Source organism: Empidonax traillii, unplaced genomic scaffold, assembly GCF_003031625.1.
Source record: "Empidonax traillii isolate 1590-97213 ecotype Southwest subspecies unplaced genomic scaffold, ASM303162v1 scaffold40:size2234952, whole genome shotgun sequence".
Taxonomy (NCBI): Eukaryota; Metazoa; Chordata; class Aves; order Passeriformes; family Tyrannidae; genus Empidonax; species Empidonax traillii.
The window spans coordinates 2,102,336-2,120,204 of record NW_020955233.1 but is presented as its reverse complement, the minus strand read 5'-3'; the positions used below and the strand labels follow the sequence as shown (position 1 = coordinate 2,120,204).

The window sequence follows — 17,869 nt, the reverse complement described above, 5'->3', positions numbered from 1 at the left end:
ACTTGTGTGTTTCCACACACATACACACGTGCATTAAAAAGAGAATTTAGTCTTTCAAATCATCCTCCAATAATAAAAGCCACTGCTTTGCAATAAATTTCTTCAGGAAAATGTGGAACTTTTAAGAGAAGATTTCTGACACTATCACCTTTCAGCAGGCAAGGCCAACTGAGCTGGAAAACACACCAGCTACTCTGTAAACATGTGCTGAAATGCTGCAGAGCTGGGAGTGTGCAGGAGGATTCACTGCAGTCACCATCAGGCAAACACTGCCCTGTCACAGCACTGCCACCCCCGGCTGTTCTTTGGACACAGCCAGGTTACAGGTCACCTGTTCCTGTGCAGGCCTGCTGAGCAGGGTGCTGTTCAAAGCATTCTTCATCACATCACATTTTTTACAAACTGTAAGACAATTCTGTTGTACCTGAGGTTAAGTCTCATCACAAGAGCAGACTGAAGTTCTTCACTGACCCAAACCCACATCCAAACCCCTCGAGACATGGAAACACTCACCACTACAGCAGAAAGAATGCTGGTTTTTTTTTTTTTTCCCTACAAGAATAATTCTATTTAAACAAGGCATAAGTGCTAAGATTAGAAACAAGTATAAACTGTGATATGAAACCTCACCTGGACTATTGCTATTGGTGCTCTGCATCATTTACTCATATACACACAGACACAGATGCAAACACACACCATTTATCAGTAAGCATTAGCAATGCTTACACAGCCTGCAGCTGATTGCAGGCACCAGAGCAGCAATGAACAGAAGCATTTGCTTACCTTGCTAATTAGAAGACCTCAGGATAAACAGAGCCAGCAAAAGCTTGGAATGAAACCTCTTTTTTTTTTTTTTTTTTGAATAATACCATAGAGTTCCCATTCCCTTTTTAGGAAGTTGGTGGTGGGGGGTAAAATCAGGCATCAAGTGTGCAAAGAAAAGAAAATACAGAGAAGTTCTAGTCACCTGCTGAATCAATGATCCGTGAGCACTGGAGTTGAAAATTCACTGTGTTGAAAGAAAAATTATATAAACACAAAGCAAACCAAAACAGTTACCGTGGGTACAGCTGAAGTGACAGAACTGGATCTCGATGGTGACTTGCAAAACCAGTTTTCTCTGTGCCCTCCTGCCCCCACCCCAACCAATTTACACCTCAAAGATGGAGTTGTCTGACCAATGTAAACAGGAAAAAAGGGAGAAAAAAAAATAAGTCCCAAGGAAAACAGCACACGAGGTTAACACATGCTCCATATTTAATACTGAAGGTCTGACATGACACTGCATACTGTCACATTCCAGACTCTCGGGCTCAGAATCAACCCTTCAAAGGAGCTGACACATCTATGTGGTGCTGGATCCACTCCAGGTACTGACTAACTTTGGTGTAGACTCCAAATTTCTCCCTTCTCCCACAGCCTTCGCCCCAGCTCACCAGTCCTACCAAAAACCAAGTATCCTTATATTTGGTGAACATGGGGCCCCCGCTGTCCCCAAGGCAGGCATCTTTCCTGTCTCCCAGGCTCCCAGCACACAGCATGTTGTCGGAGATGGGAGACATCATGGCCTGGGCACACTCGTTGCGGGGCACGATGGGGATCTCGATGTAGCGGAGGGAGGTGGGGTAGCTGACGTTAACGTCGCTCGTGCTGCCCCAGCCGGTCACCACCATCTGCCTCCCGCTCTTGGTGAGCTCCTGCTCGGCCAGGTTGCGGGTGGGCAGGCAGATGGGCAGCGCGTATTTGTAGTACATGGCGTGCTGGGCCAGGTGCAGCATGGCTATGTCGTTATCCGACGTCTCCTTGGTGTAGTTCTCGTGGATCACCTGCTTATCGACACGAATGATTTGCTCATCTGCATCGCGACGATAGAAAAGGAATTTACCTGGAGGAGCAAACAAGAAGAAGATGGATGCTGCTGAGCCTTCCCTCCCCTTGAACACCAAAGCATCTGGAATATGCTGTACTCCCATGGTTTTACTTCCCTTGTAATACAGACATTTGCTCATTTTATGTCACAGGTTGACAGTGTTTTCATCAGATGGGCAAACCTTTAAATTTTCCCTATTTACTGAAATCATGAATACCCCCAGTCCTAAATGAACTGTTGCCCTAGAGCTCTGGTCCTCAGCTGAGAAACCAAAATGCCCTGCTGTGTTCACACTTCAGTATAGCTGTGCAGTGGAGAGACCTCCTTCAGGAGGAAAACAACCTCCTTGGAGCCAGCATTCAAAGCTGGAAGAGCAAGCACATGCAAAGCAGGACACTGATGACAGGACATGAGCTTTATGCTGCCTGAATGAAATGTCAGGATTTATAAATAAAGGCGACTGACTGGTCAGGGTATTCCTCTCTGAAACCTTACATCTATTTTAAGGAACCTTTGACTGCTTAAGACTTCTGCGTTGCTATTTGTGCTACATGATCACAGCCACTTAAAGGGCCAAGCAGTCAGTGGAACAGTGAGCAGGAAACCTATGTTGAAAAGGGCCAGAAAAGCAAGAAGTCCTTTGTGATACACTGGGATAGGAAAGGCGGGTCTTTCTTGTAGGCTGTCAGTGAGGTCTTGCAGCTGTTTTTTTTTCTGTAAAGAGTCAGTGTCTCCAAGTGTAGGGGCTTATGAGCCACAGTAGCTACAGAAACATATTCTCAAAAGATCCCTTAAGTCCAGCTTTGGATCTTGGACTTCCAGAGCAATTATTTCTGAGTCTCTCCTCTTGTTCCTCTGCAGACATCCAACGTAAAATTCACACCTGGCTAGAGCTGGTGGCTGAAACTGCTCTGACGTGTTGTATTAAGTAGTTCCAGAGCCTGAAGGACTTCCTGGTATCAAGCCAACAACCACAAATCAATGTTTTTTTCCTATCACAACCCATCTTCCTTGTGGGGCCAGTGTCCTTGGAGCACTCCAAGGGGGCTGACAGGGAAGAGGCAGGGCTTTATTCCTGCTTTCACGGGTACAAACTCTGCTTTAGGTCTCAGAAATAACCCTGGACTCAAATGCTGTCAGCTCATCTCCTCTGAGGAAGGCAGCGTGGGTGAGCAGGAACACACGTGCTGCACGGCTCACTCTTGTGCATCACAACCCTCAGGCCATGGCCACAGACTTGTTTCTTCCTCTGTGAGTAAGGAAGGTCTTTTGGGCAAGTTGGGAGTGAGAGAAAGCCAAGCCCCACTGATAACCATCCTGACACTATAAATTACTCCATAAACTTGCCCCAAATTCAGGTCTCTGAAGTTTCATTTAAACAGAACAAAATCTTCTCAAATCAGAGATCTCAAGTGCTGACATTTCTTCACCCACTGAAAATCACATTTTATTTGGACTCTCCTGACAGATCCCACCCCTTCTTTCTTGGCTGCAGACACATTTCAGAGTATGGTTATACCAGCTGAAAGCTTGTCAGGCTGCACAGATCTCTCTCTAGACCTGCAGTATGAGGCCAGGGTGGAACAATATAAGTGCAACCCCAATACTTCCCTTAGTTACCAACTTTCCACTGAGCTCTTCCCTCCCAAGTTATGCTCAAAGCTCCCTCCAACACAGCAGAGCACTCCACCACCACATCTGACAGCTGCTTTTCCTCTAACAAGGTTTCTTAGTGAAGCTCTTCTTGGGCTTTACTAAAACTAATGGAAAACACTTAAAAAGGAAGAAAATGACATCATGTATGCACATTTCCAAACTACCACATACACTTGTACTTGGATGTCTCCCTGTGAAAAGGTGGATATTCTGGCACTGGGAGGACCCAAGGCTACATCACATACTTCTCCATTCATCCTGCATGTTGGAAGCAGCACTGCTACTTGACAGGGTGACATTTTCTCATGCTCCAGAGCAGCAGTGCAAGTAAAGGCAGTGTTGCCATTCTGCAGCACCTCTCCTCCTCCTGCAATGAAATTCTCTTAAGTAACAGTGTTTAAATGCATGAAAAGGCAGGAAGACACCCTGTGACATTCTCCTCCTTGCACCAAGACTTTTTTTTTCCAGTATTGAGATGATCTTGAATATTTTCAGCACCAGAAAAAAACAAGGAGAAGAGACCAAGTCTTTCTATTTTACAGACCAGCAGCAGTGCTCAGAAGACATCAGCTCACTTCCACAGTAAGGCTGACAATGCCTCAAAGGAAATCAGTTTTTTACTAAGCTTTGTTTCAAGCTAAGGTGCATATTTAAATACTGCCTAGACAATTCATTCCTACAAACAAGGACAACCAACCTTCAGAACGTGCTACTTTTCCCCCTGAAATGATAAATATTTTGAATGAAATGGTTACATTTAAAAAACATGGGGAGAGATGATTTTCCATACCAAGTCTTACTTTGAGCTCCTTTTCTGTGTCCAGGCAGTGTGCTGCCGTTAGGACCCAAGCTGGATGGATGAGAACACCCCCACACAGAAACTTCCCACTTGTACTTTGCAGCATAACCTGAAACCAAACAAGAGAAGGGTGAGGTGTGACACTGCCCTGAGTGTGGCTCCCCAAGTGCTGTGCACACCCTTCTTTGGGGCTGCCAAATACCCCCGTGCATCAGGCACCAAAGCAGGGCACGTGTACCGAAGCCAAAGCTCCACAGTGGGACAAAAGCCCTATGAATGGAGTCTCTGTGAAACACCTACAAACAGGTTTAGAATGTTCTTCCTGAATGAGGGCTGGCTTCATCCAAATCAGCATGGGGGTGATGCTGGGCACTGCAAAGAAGCACTTTGTACTCAAAGCTTCAAAACACAGAGCATAAACGAGGGGATTTTTCTTGTGTCCCACACCAGAGACAGTGCATCATCTCAGACTACAGCTCTCACACTGTGGTGTTAAAGGGCCTTTAATATCAAAGAGAACCAGGTCCTGATTATTTGCATTCATGAGTTCCATGAGAAGCTCTGTGAGGTCTCCCCTTTCTCTGTGATATCCCAACCTGCCATGGCATATTTTGCTGATTGAATCTGTTAACTTGAATATATGACAGACAAGGCTTATAAAGCAGGGTGAGAAAGTCCCCTCTCCCTCCCACCATGAGGCTGGAGCACACATCCCATCACACAGCACGAGTTCCCCAGGATGGAGCAACAGAGTAGGTGAGTGTCATCACCATCCTCTCTCTTGACAGTGTTGGCAAGGTAAGGTAATAAACTTGCCAACAGCGACAAGGTCAAGAGTCCAAACAGATACTAAGTTATTTTTTCTTGCTACTCCAACTTTGGGGGCTTTTGAAAAATCTGAGGAAGTTTTAGCTTCACATGACACCACCAGGAATGTAGGAACCTTTCTGGAGCAGCCAGGCAGAGCAGTTTGGTAAGAGCCTGAACTACTTGTGGTGAAGAACTCTTTTCTCCTACCTGCCAAGGGCTGTCTCCCCTTCTTCCAGCTGTTCCCTCAATGAGCCGAATATTCAAGTCTGCTTTGGCTTTCATGTCGTCCACCTTCACTCTCCCACAGGGGAACTCCACTGTGCAGATGCAGAGAAGTTCACTAGCAAAGCCCACATCACCCAATACAAAACTTCTTTCTAGAGCATTCCCTCTGTGTCTCTAACCTAGGCAATACTGGTCAGAGGCTTCATGGAAGTCCCTCAGTGCTTGGCAAGGAGGCAGTCTCCTGATTCCCCTCTATGTCTCCGTGAGGCAAACACAGATTAAGGGCCATAAAGCAGGTATGGAGTTGAGAAATGTAGGCAGAGTTACTCTGCACAGAATAGGTGATTTGAAAATGAGTACAAAGTGCACTGCTGACAATTCTGCCCTAAAACTCTCTTACTTCAGTCTAAAAAATCCTCTGTCAAACCTGGATTACAAACATCCTCCTCTTACCTACAGGCTTGCACGAGACGTGGTCGTTCATCAGCTGATAGCCCGATGCGCAGCTGCAGGAGCGACCCTGGGTGGCAGGGTCATCCCTGCAGAAATGGTCACATCCTCCGTTATCCACCGAGCAGTTGGTGTATTTCACCTCTGAGGGAGAGAGGAACAGCAACAGAGATGTGAGAAGTTTGAAAGTCAAGAGTCACAGGGAGGTAATGTGGCAGTGGGCAATAAGCTGTCAATGATTTGGGCTGGCAGTTGTGGGCTTTAATGGCACATGGGCCCTGAGACAGCAAACAACCTTGGTCCAGAATCAGTGGGGAGATGGAGGAAACAGATTATTACTGTCAGAGCAGGTAGACTGGAGAACAGAAAATTCCCTGTCACTACATGCAAGTCACACAGTGCAAAGTGTTGATGATACAGGACATACAGTGCTCATCCTTAACTATGCTATCCAGCTTTTGTTCAAGGAAAAATTGTCACAGCAATGACAACTGACACTGTATTTAAAAACCTCACCATCATCCCTGGGTTGACAGTTCTGAAGTAACTGAAAACCCTGCTTTACAGAGTTATTTTTGGTACTTGTTCAAAATTTAGATATCTCAGATCTCCGAACTTCTATGGCAACACAAAGTTAATTTTGCTTTAGATAAGCACAAATAAACCTCCTACCACAATCATGAAGAAAGAGAGAAATCACATTAGCAAAGAAAGTGAGTAAGCTGTGCAATGACTGAAGTGTTGACCCCTACTGCACAGAAACCCCTGTCATAAAGGATGTTATAGTGGATTAAATGCAGCATTACCATAATTGCAGAAAACCCCCTCCCAGCCTTTGTTACAGATGCAGGAAAATTTTCCAATGAAGTCCTTGCAGATGCCATTGGAACAAGGCTGTGGCGCACACTGATCTCCATCTGAAACAGAGGTAGGAAAACTCAGTCCCTGAACCATCCAGAGCTCACAGATCAAACACCAACATGAACAGCCCCCCCTAGATTCCCAAACATCACCCATGTGATGGGTGTTAAATTTCTGGCACTTATAGGTGACACTCGCCCAGAGACAGGGCATCACTCTGGGTTCTCACCTACAGCTGCAGAGAGTGGGGTGGGCAGAAGGGGAGGGAAGGGCAAAGCAGACATGGCAGTGCTGGTGACTGCAGGGGTGGGGCTCCTCTTTGGCCCACATCAGACAGGGTTAGAGCACCAAAGCCCCTTTCACCAACTCCTTAGCTCTGGGGAGGTGACTGATGGCAGGTACAGGTGCACCTCGAGTGTTTTAGGAAGGCTGGTTATGTGATAGAATGGGAAAACACTCTTTGCACACCCCATATAGGAGAAAATGAGAATATGAATCAGTATTGGCAGGAGGAAGGCTGAGTACCAGTTACTCTTGAGGAAGCACAGAGAAGTGATTGGGAAAGTCTTTTACTTACCTACATACTTGCTCCAAAAATCGAGCTGTGGAGAAACAAAACTTGTATTATGGTGAGAAAACCATTTTTAACAAGTGAGGGATTTAAAGTGTATCATGGTCTTGGCCAACAGACAACAGCACTCCAGTCAACAGCATCAGTCTCACTCTTCTTGACAGTGTAGTGACTGGCACTACGAACCAAGAAAACTGGCCAAATGATCCTGTGCTGCTTGTACTCAGCACAGATCTCCCCTGTCCTGCTTGCAGACCCACCAACACCAAAGCCCCTCAATATCCCCACTGCTTCTCTGTTTTCTTGTCATTTTTCTGCCAGGTGAGGCATCCAAGTTCACTTGTGCCCCCTCAGATAAAAACCTGGGCACTCCAAAGACAGATCCCTCTCTGTCCTGGGTTTTGAGGGACAACAAAGACTGGCTCATCCTATTCTGTGAGCTACTCTGCTCAACACAGTAACAAAGAATCCAGGCCCACAGAACAACTGAGGGTGGAAAAGGGGCAGGAGTCAGTTATGCTGACACTAAAGGCAGGGCCCAATTGAAAATTCGAGTTTGGAGAGAGAATCTAGTCATGAGAGAAATGTTTGCCAGGCCCAGCTGGGAGACTGGGGAGATACAATGAAAGGCAGCCAGGGCTGGTGAATGGACAACAGAGGGCAAAGACTGGAAGGAGTGGGAAAAACTCAGTGGCAGCAAGAATAGCCAGTGGGGTCAGGCAAGGATTGGAATTATCTGGCTGGGCCCTAAACCTCACCATTGGGTCAGGTGGGACATGCACGAACAGCCACGTTTTGTGGCCCATACAGGTGGTAACACGACCATCACTGTAACAGAATGACATTCAAAACCATGCCCACACCTCAGGAATCAGGAGAGATCCATGTTCTGTGCTGACAGCATGATCTCCTATGCCCTGGACTGCAATACTTTAAGAAAAGAACTGATTGGGTAACTGCCACACTCATCCTTAAAAAAACAACTTACTGTTGCTTCCTTGGTTTCAAATATCTCACTGGCCTCCTCATAGTCACAGCGCTCTTCAATGCACTCCCGCTCCACAGAGCCCGGCTTGAGCTCCTCCAGGAAAGTGTTTGCCCGCTTCTGGATCCTCAGGACTTGGTTTGCATCTTTAGTGTTGTAAAATACTGCAAGCAAAAATGTGAAAGCACAAGCAGAGAAAAGTGCTGGCTGAAAATCAGTAGCGGTGCTTCCCAAAGGACACTTAGCTGAGCACCAGCCCCTCTCCAGCACAGCAAGAGGGGCTGCCCTGGACACCAGGGTCTGTCTGTGCTGTGCTGCTCTTGACAGCTCAGGGGCTCAGGAGGGCTGTGACCAGGCAGCTGTCATGGCCCAGCACTGCCTGTCAGCTCTGCTGGAGGAATTCAAACTCCCTAATAATGGAAACAATTCCAGCCGCTCCATCCGACTGACACAGGAGCAGGAAATGCACTTGTAGCGACTGGGGAAGGGTGAAGGGTCTCTCTAAAATGAGAACTTACTTGAGGTGCCGCAGACCCACGCAGAGCTGGCAGCCAGCAGCAGGGTGAGGGCGAGGCGCTTCCACATCGTGCAGCAGGAGTCACCTGAGGAGAAGGCAGGTATGAAGAGGAGCACATTGCCAGGGACAGCAAGAGCCCACTGCAGACGGTTCCTACCCAGCCAGCTCAGCCAGCTCTTCACTGGCCTGGCACAGGCCTGGTTCGATGACTCCAGCTCTGGAGCGGCCATTCTGAGTCCCTCCACACCGGTTTGCTCATTCCCTTTAACCCACTAGGTCTCTGAACACTTCTTGTCTGCCCTGGCACCCTGCCCTTGTCACTGGACATTTTTGACAAGCTTCCTGCTCCATTAAAGCAAGCTGTCCTGGGAAATCCTGAAGGGTGCAATACTTTTGAAGCACTTACTGCTTTGTTCAGTGGGAATCAGGGTGATCTATTCTTCCACCATGAGCTCTGCTGGAACTTAGTTAATCCATAACTTCAGATATTTACTCTTTGGAGTGATATGAAGTGCTTTCTTTTCAGTTGTTAAACAAACAGTGCTCAGGGGGAGCTTGACAAATGACCTGCACACAGGGGAAAAGTGAAACAGCTGAGGCACCCACTCTGCCTTTTGAAAATTTGGTTGTTTTTTTTTTTTTTTCCTTTAGATTCCTGGCAAGGCAGAAATCGTTATATTTACTTTGTAAGCATAACCACCCACTGCTAAGGTCTCTTGAGAGATCCCACCATCTTCTCACAGCATGCAATCATCCAAAAGAGACATACATTGCAATTTTTAGGAGTCCTCCCACTTTACTTTCTCATCAAGTTTTCCCCCCCAAAACAGCCAAGGGACCCAATCCCCCTGACAGCCATGAGCAGGTACCAGAAGCTTGTACCAGCACGCTACATCTTTTGGTGTACTGGGTTAGCTCTCATCAGCACAAAGTATTCTATTGAATTCTGAATATTAAATATTTAGAGAAAACCCCCAGTCCTTCTCAGAAGTTTTCTTGCACTGGAGGTGGGGGGAACCAGCATGTCCCCTTCTCTGAGAACAGTGTGTACAGCAGCACCTCTGCAAGCTGGGCAGCAGAGTCACGGAATTACTGAGGTTAGGAAAGACCAACCTGTGACCAAACACCACCTCGTCACCCAGACCAGAGCACTGAATGTCACATCCAGCCACTCCACCACCTCCCTGGGCAGCCCCTTCCAATGTCTAATCACTCTTTCTGTGAAGAAATTCTTCCTAATGTTGAGGACAGGGCATTTTCATGCAAATTACCTGTGCAGCCAAGAGTCCTCAGGGGTCCTTTGTCAGGGAAAGTGCCACTGAAAGGTGTCTCCTACCCCAGGATCTCGGCTCACATCCCATGACACTGTTCAGGAGAGCACTGAGTGCTTATAAAACTTTTTTTTTTTTTTTTTTTTTTTTTTTTTTTTTTTTTTTTTTTTTTTTTTTTTTTTTTTTTTTTTTTTTTTTTTTTTTTTAATTTTCCCCTCACAAACTTGACCATGGACTTTCTTGAAAACAAGCTCTCTTTAAACAAAGGGTTCACAGTTCAACCACTGGGGACTTGAGCTAAAGTAGATTGTGGCATCCAAAATCCCAGCTGGGGAAGGTGTGTGCACTGCCATCCTCAGTTCAGCCATTCCACAAGAAAACTTCCACTGACATTAATGGCAAGGGATTTTTGCTGCAAATAAAGTTTATGCAACATACCTGACTGCAGGAAACATGGGTAGGACCATATATCACATATTTTATTCATGTATGTAGCTGACTTTGCTATTTGCCACCACCCAGGTTGCATGGGTTTTTAATACACTCTTGTCTTTAAGACTTGGTTTGGTTGGAAATTTAGGTAATGCACATCAACTGCCAGCCTAGAAGATCCAAACCTGTGTGTCAGTCTCCTGAAAATTTCCTGGTTTTTTTAAACCTCTATACTGATACTCAGAAAGAATTATTTCTTCATCAGCTCTTGTGTTTTGAGGGCTTTATTTTCCTGTTTTCCCATTTTTCTTGACATTGTAGTGCAGCAATATGTATTTTGAAAGCCTGCACTTGGGCTCTCAGATGATCTTATGACTCCTGGTGCAGGGGATTGATGAAAAGATGCTCTAGGGTACCTCTGCCCAGTTTTGCATGCCATCATTTCAATCTAAACAATTACAGTGCTGGGCTCTCTGCTTTCTAGTTCACCTTCACTAAAAAAAAGGGATTTTTCTAAGGAGGGCTAGAAAAGTGTAAAGGGGGAAAAGAGGAAACTTCACAAGAGGATGGCAAGACAGAGGCTCCATCTACTTTAACTTAACACTGTGGAGAGTTGTGGTTCACAGTTGTTACAAACAGCCCTACCAAGGTCTCCCTCTCATCCTGGGTCCTGATTTCTTGCAAGGCCTGCAGAAACCCAGTGTTCTGTGAGCCATCACCTCTCCCCATGAACCATCTGAAATGAAACAGCACAGCCCATGAGCGCAAACCAACCTGCTCCTGGAGAAGGACCAGAGAGCTCAGGCCACCCCTTCCCTGCTCCCAGGAGGAAAAGTCATAGGCTACAACTCACCTTGTATTTCACCATGAAGGTCACTTGGTCACTGGAACTCTTCAAACAGAAGTTGCTCAAGAACTGCCACAAATCTTTTAGCTGTTATAACATGAAATGTAACTTCCCACAACCTTTTCATTCTGCCCACATGAGAATTAAACACCTCGAGCTGCTCCAGGCCCAGCTGGGGGGTGCACAGTTATTCATCCCAACCACAGAGCTGCCAAACAAGGAATTTACCTATGACTCTGCAGCTGCTTTACAGGTGAGGAGTGGCAGGGCTGCTTCTGAACCTGCTGGTTTGCAGAGCTGCCCATTCAGCTGGAGCAGACCTCCTTGCCTTCTCCTCAATTCTCCAGACACTTTACACTCTATTAAAAAACCCAAACACATAAACCCTCCCTAACCAACAACACCTAGGACAAGGGAAACAGCAGAAGAATAAAAATACTTTGTGTTTTTAAAACTCATTGGCACTTCCAGATCTTCACAGCACACCTCTCTTCCCATCCCACCTCCAGAGATCCATGTGGTAGTTAAATCAAACCAAGACAACGGCAGCCCTGAGCAGGGCTGACATCTCAGCAACGAGACACTGAGTGGAGCAATGTGTTTTTTACTATTGGTTTCTGTCACATAATTAAAAAAAAATACCAAAACAAATTACCTGTGTCAGAGGAGTATCTTCTGTCTCTGCTGTCGCTTTCTTTGCATGTTTTCTGTAGTGACACTTAAAGGAGAGCCTGACACTCTGGTCTGATATGATTTTTTTTCTCCTTATTCCTTCTCTAGGTAACTAAGGTTGTAATGATCACCTTTAACCATTTTCATCTTGCAAGACTATACAACACGAGTATGATTTCTCATGTTCCTGTCACATAAAGTATCTCTCCACACTTCCATTTAACTATCAAGTACAAAGGTGTTTTTCACATAGAAAATATTCACAACCATTATAATTTACTTTCCATCTACTTTGCAACAGTAGTGTGGAACTCTACAACCATCCTCTCAGTTTAAATTAGTCTGCTGGAAGTTTCCTGTCAGCATCTTATGAACACACCAATCTGTACAGATAGGAGAGAAAGCTTATCACAATCAGCTCTATGGGCTGCTCACCCAAACACCTCCAAACTCTATCAAGTTTACAGGTTCCCTTCTCCCACATAGTTGTAAATGCCCCTTCACTGGTTGCAGTCACTGTACACACTGCCTGCAGTAGGTGGAGTGCTCCCCTCTCCCCCTGGCACGGCAGGGACGCAGCACCCAGGGGAGCTCTGCAAACACCAGCTACCAACACACCCCCTTGCTGTGCTCCTGCCAGTGTCACCCCTGGAGCTGGGGGTTTGCAGGCAGCAGAGCTATGGGCAGGACGAGCACCAGCACAACCACCACATTTAAAATATCTTTGTTCTTAGATACAGCTAATGAAAATAAACTGTGACCTGATGTCTTCTACTCCAATTAAACCAGCACAAAAAGCTGCTACAAAACTGACCGACAACACTCCCATTTACCATTCCGCTCCTCTCTAAGGAACAGCTCTTAACTTCTGATGCAAGTCAGATAAAGCCACTTGATCACAGCACAGTTTTTTATTAGCTGGTTCCCACCAGAGGGGCACAGCAACCCTCTCACAACAAAATCAGTAACAGAGAATCCTTACTGGAAGCTCAGAAACACGTTTACTTTATATACAAGAAAAACTTATTTACAACAATCAACAGTAAACTATGTACAAAAAAAAAATACAAGAGACATTTCCGTGGTAATCACTGTATAAATTAACATAATAAATAGGAGGGAAGCAGGTCCCATTCTTAAGGCACAAAACCCTCTTCCCAAGACTGTACAGGGATTCACTTGCTTCCCTATGCTTTTGACAGGATCACAGGGATGGCGGGGAGACCCCTGAGGAACAACGGTCGGTGGACAATGATATGGACATGCAGTCACTGCTGATAGCTGTAGAAAAGCATCAGTTTTCATCCTTTCCTTTTTTTTTTTTTTTTTCTTTTTACAGTACACACATCTTAAGATACAAAATATTTCTTGTAAACAGTCTTTATAAATCAGGTCGCTAGTACGCACGTTTTTAAATAACACTAAAACAACGAATGAAGCCCCTTTCGATTTGGGTGCAGGAACATTCCCAGGACTGGCACTGAAGGCCTTGGCAGAGCTGGAAGCCCCCAGGCTCTTGTGCAGCCCAGCCAGGCAGCAGCTGTGGGCACGCAGTGGCACAGCTCCCTCTGCTGCAGAGCAGGGGGCAGGAAGATCCCCCCAGCCAGAACAGACAGGCTGGGTCAGCCCTCGCAAAGAGAGCCCAGAGAGGGCACCACTGGCAGCTGCTTCACGGGCCAAATGTCCCTCGAGTCCCCCCTGCATGCAAACCCCACTGAACCCAAACGTCATTCCCCAGAATCTGCCATTAAATATCCAGGACTGTGCCAGGGTGTGAGAACAGACCGAAACCTCTTCCTTGAAGGAACCCTATGCCCAGCTCATTGCAGCCCCTGCCAAGGGGAGGGATGATGAACAGAAGGTGCCATGTGGCTCTCACAGGAGTTGTGTTTTTTAAGAGACTAAACACTGTGTGATATGTGCAGTCCTAGCTTCTCTCAAGCTGGTGTTTACCTGAGACTGCTGGACAGTCTCTTTTTTGGCAAAGCAGCAGATTTTTAATAATTGTCTTTCCTGAGTTTCTCTCCCACAAAAATTTATCAGATGCCAGAAGAGGAACTCGGAATAATGTGGCCAGGAGTTCAGCTCTCTACTCTGCAGATGGTTTTCACTGATGTTCAAGACAAACTGTCTTCATCTATTCACAAAATCTCTGCAACAGAAATCTGCATTATTTCCAGTAAGATACACAGAGCTATGACCCTTTTGTTAGATCTATACCTTAACAAATATTCAAAGGCACTCAGGTTAAAAATGTGTATCCTATTCTCTAGCTCTTAAAAGAAGGTAGAACTCCCTCCCTGCCTCTGATAAGCAACAGACTGGAATATGCTGGTTCTTGACTCTTTGATAAATGTGCATGCACACAAAAAGGATCTGAAGGCATTGACACAAAGATCATAAAAGCAAGAGAAATGAAGATGGGTCTGTGCAGGCATCATCACTGAGAGCAGATCGCTAATATTGACAGATATGGCAAGAATTAAGGAACGTGCCTGAACGTAAGAACTCTTTGGATTCCTCGGCTGCTCTGGGCAGGAAGAGTAGAGAGGAGCTGTTTCTATGGAGGCAGGAATTAAATCCCTCAGGGATTATGCAAGCAAGGCAAGTGCATATTGTTTATGCATCTTTAACCACAAGGTGGCCTGGGGAAAGTTCAGAGCAAGAACAGCTCCTTCTCCACCAAGAGGAACAAACACAGATCTCACCTCTCCTCCACAGTTGCCACCTGCCTCACTCCCCTGCTGCACTCTCCTGGGAAGGCACACAGATGTCCCAGCCAGGCCCATTCCCGGGATGGGCAGGGGGCTGCACCACCCTGTCAGCAGGGAGGAGCTCTCCTTAGGGGAGGCTTCTCCTCACTGTCATCCACACACTGCTCTGGGCATGACCAAGCAACTGGAAAAATACGGCATGTCTGCAATTCTTACCGATCTGATACCTCAGGAATGCAATGTAGTGAGGGGGGTCTGTACTGAGAAATAAAAATACAGCTATGGAAGCAACTGCCAATGCATAGGTAGGAAAAACAAATTCAGGGCAAAGTTGGACATATTTCTTGCTCAGTCCCTGTAGTATTTATACCAGAAATGTTTCTACCTAGATCAAGCACATCAGTCTTCTTTTACCTTCTCAAGAGCAAAATCTGTCACTCACCATGCTGAGAGGAGACATGTGGGTGACGGGTTAGGACAGACAGGGAGAGCTGGAATAATCCTCGGTGAAATACTAAGAGAATTCAGTGGAGTTTGCCCAGCATGAAATCAGCCCAGAACCTTTATAAGCTGACAAGTCTTTACATATGCTAATTTGACTGCTTTTTGCTAAGACTAGAGAGGTGATATCAGTTTGATAAAAATCCTTACAAAGAATGATGTCCTCAAGAAATGATCTTTTATGCCACTGTGTATGTGGCCTTTCTGTCTGCAGCCACAGTCAGACAGGTACCAGTCTGTAATAATAAAAAAATAAAACACACATAAAATGGCAGAGCAGTTAAAAATTTCTGCTGTCTCCCAACACTGGCTGTTCTCAAATTTCCATCACAGCGATAAACATGGTGATATAACTATCCATGCTGCTCTTGGGCTTTAACAGTCACCCAGCTGGGGCCAGGCACCTAGAAACTCTGAATCAGAGGCATGAATTTTTCCATGCTATACTGTTGATGGTACCAAAGGCAATTTATCAACATACTCCAGTTTTCATGATGATGCTCACATGCTCAGTAACAATCCTCCCTCTCTCAGTGCTCTGATGTTTGAGAAGACAAGGCATCTCTTTCAGGGCTACTGAGCCATCCTAATCTTTTGGTATCACCTTGGAGTGAAGGAGCAAGCAGCAAGAGAGACAAGCAAGGTGGAAAAGCCATTAAGACCAAGACAGGTGAAAAGATGCAAGTATTAGACATAAATCACGATTTTTGTGACAGAAATAGTTTTCTACACTGCAAGCTGAGGCAGAGAAACAGCTCTCTTCTTTGTGGCCACAGAAGTGGCACTAAATGGGCAGGCTGTTGCCCATCATTCTGCTCTCTCCACCAAGATGGAGAAAATTGTCCTATATCTTACTTCCTTATGTTATACTTCCCGTGCTGCCCAAACACCTCATTAGCTTTCCTTTCCCTTTTATCTGGTCTCCTGAAGATCAATTCAGGAGAGGGAACGTCAGAGCTGATCTCCTGCAACCAACCTTTTGGCTCCCCAGAACTTTGTCTTTTCTTACTACCAGAATTTCTGAACAGTTGTTTTTGATGCCTGAACACCTGATGCTGTACCACTGCCCCTGGCTGGGACAGGAGAGCCAGGCCCAGTGGGAGGCCTGGCCAGCTGGTGAACCACATGCATTGTTTGTTGCAAAGGCATAAGTGAGTGAGAATCACTGATATTCATTGGAGGAGGTCTGTACTGGCTTTGAATTTTGGATACAAATCACATGCAACTACAGGTGCATAAAAAAGGGAGCAGTAAGACACAAGGACGAGCTCTGTCCCACTTATATACGCTAATACAGGTGTGGCACAGAGATGAGTGGGAAAGTTTTGGGTCTGAAGAGACTGTCAGATGCTCCTGAACTAAGACTGGCCAATATATCTTTTGCCCTGAATGATTCTACTGTGATGAAGATATCCAGTAAAGGTAGCTGTGTTGCAATTCTCAGGAGTCTCGCACTGTCACTGGAACCAGAACTTCCCACATCAGAGGACATGGCTCTTCCAACAGCGAGCGGGTTCCCTCCGGGAGGCTCTGCCGACCGCAGGTCAGGTGCCTCTCGACTGGATGCAGCCGTACCCCACAGGAAAAAGTAGCACCATGCTTGGTTGATATGAGCTCTGAACAGCTCCAACGTGGCTGCTCAGTAGAGACAGTTGTGAGCACATCTGCTCGCTGAGGTGACTGCTGTGCAGTTAGGGGGAATGGTAGATACAGGCTGTGAAAACAGAGGCTAAGCCTCGCTGGCAGGAGTACTCCGGCTCAGCTCCTTGATCCCGTGCAGGATCCTCTTCATGTGACCCACTTTGGTCACACCCAGGTCCTGGAAGAAAAGAGAAAACGTTACCTTCAGAGAAAGGCAGGGGGGAAATTCCAGGTGGCCAAGCAATGGTTACGAACTAGTCAGCCAGTTACAGAGAGGAGAAAACCAACCAGAAAGATAATAAACCTGAGGGTTATAAACAGCACCTCCAACCACATGTCAAAAAGCTACTAAGGAATGCAGAGCAGGCACAGAAAACAACAGCAGACTGTTAGCCAGAAACACAAATTGCTTTGGCTGTCAAAGCTGAGAGAACAGAAAGAGAACACAGATCAAGGACCTAAGCTAGCAGCCAAAACATGCAGGAACAACCAATCAGTCACATCAAATAACTGGTTACCATGCAACAAAACCCAGTGCAGCTGGATGGCATGTGGAGGGATCAGCTACACAGGTCACAGCAAACCTCCCAGTGGGAACACAGTCAAAATCACACAGGAGATCCAAGGAGCGTTCGACAAATGCCACAAACCACTTTATAAGTGTTTTCCTGCTCTATGCAAGTGACCACAATGATGACATAAGTCTCTTGCACGTACAAAGAACCACCACTTTCAAGTTCTCTCTGTAGAGACAGCGTTCCCCGGTGAGGAGATGAGAAGTTGTGCAATGTGATTGCTAAGCACTATTACAAAAGATTCTGTCCATCTATGAGCCTCATCAAAGGGCACAATCACTTTTTCTGGTAACAAAGAAGTGTGATGATCTATTTGTCCAGTCACTGCACAGTAAGAACCAATTTTTTCCAATCACAGCATGTTCTGCAAAGATGGGACAGCAGTTGAGAAGTTGAAGAGTTCCATCATAAAAATCGAACGCTATCTGCAATCTGTATGCTGGATTGTATCACATCTCCAGAAGACTGT

At 46.0% G+C, this 17,869-nt stretch overlaps 2 protein-coding genes across 5 annotated transcripts in view; both read right to left on the bottom strand.

Moving 5' to 3' along the window:
* Positions 1-1,237: 1,237 nt before the first annotated feature.
* Positions 1,238-9,344, bottom strand: PROC (protein C, inactivator of coagulation factors Va and VIIIa). The gene is made up of 9 exons (XM_027878375.1): positions 9,154-9,344; positions 8,749-8,832; positions 8,234-8,394; positions 7,252-7,276; positions 6,620-6,730; positions 5,817-5,957; positions 5,346-5,455; positions 4,320-4,437; positions 1,238-1,888 (listed from the first exon to the last, which is right to left on the bottom strand). The coding sequence occupies exons 2-9, from the start codon at positions 8,813-8,815 to the stop codon at positions 1,323-1,325; spliced, it is 1,299 nt and encodes a 432-aa protein (XP_027734176.1). The 5' UTR covers positions 8,816-8,832; positions 9,154-9,344; the 3' UTR covers positions 1,238-1,322.
* Positions 3,875-17,869, bottom strand: part of DGKD (diacylglycerol kinase delta) — a 69,932-nt gene continuing 55,937 nt past the window's right edge. For 2 of the 4 annotated variants that reach the window (XM_027878362.1, XM_027878363.1), the window contains one exon: positions 12,866-17,003. In XM_027878362.1, the coding sequence (XP_027734163.1) occupies positions 16,914-17,003 (90 nt within the window). In that variant the 3' untranslated portion in view covers positions 12,866-16,913. Of the gene's footprint in view, positions 3,886-12,044; positions 12,353-12,865; positions 17,004-17,869 lie in introns of those variants that run through there. The other 2 variants (XR_003570597.1, XR_003570596.1) reach the window with 2 other exon arrangements.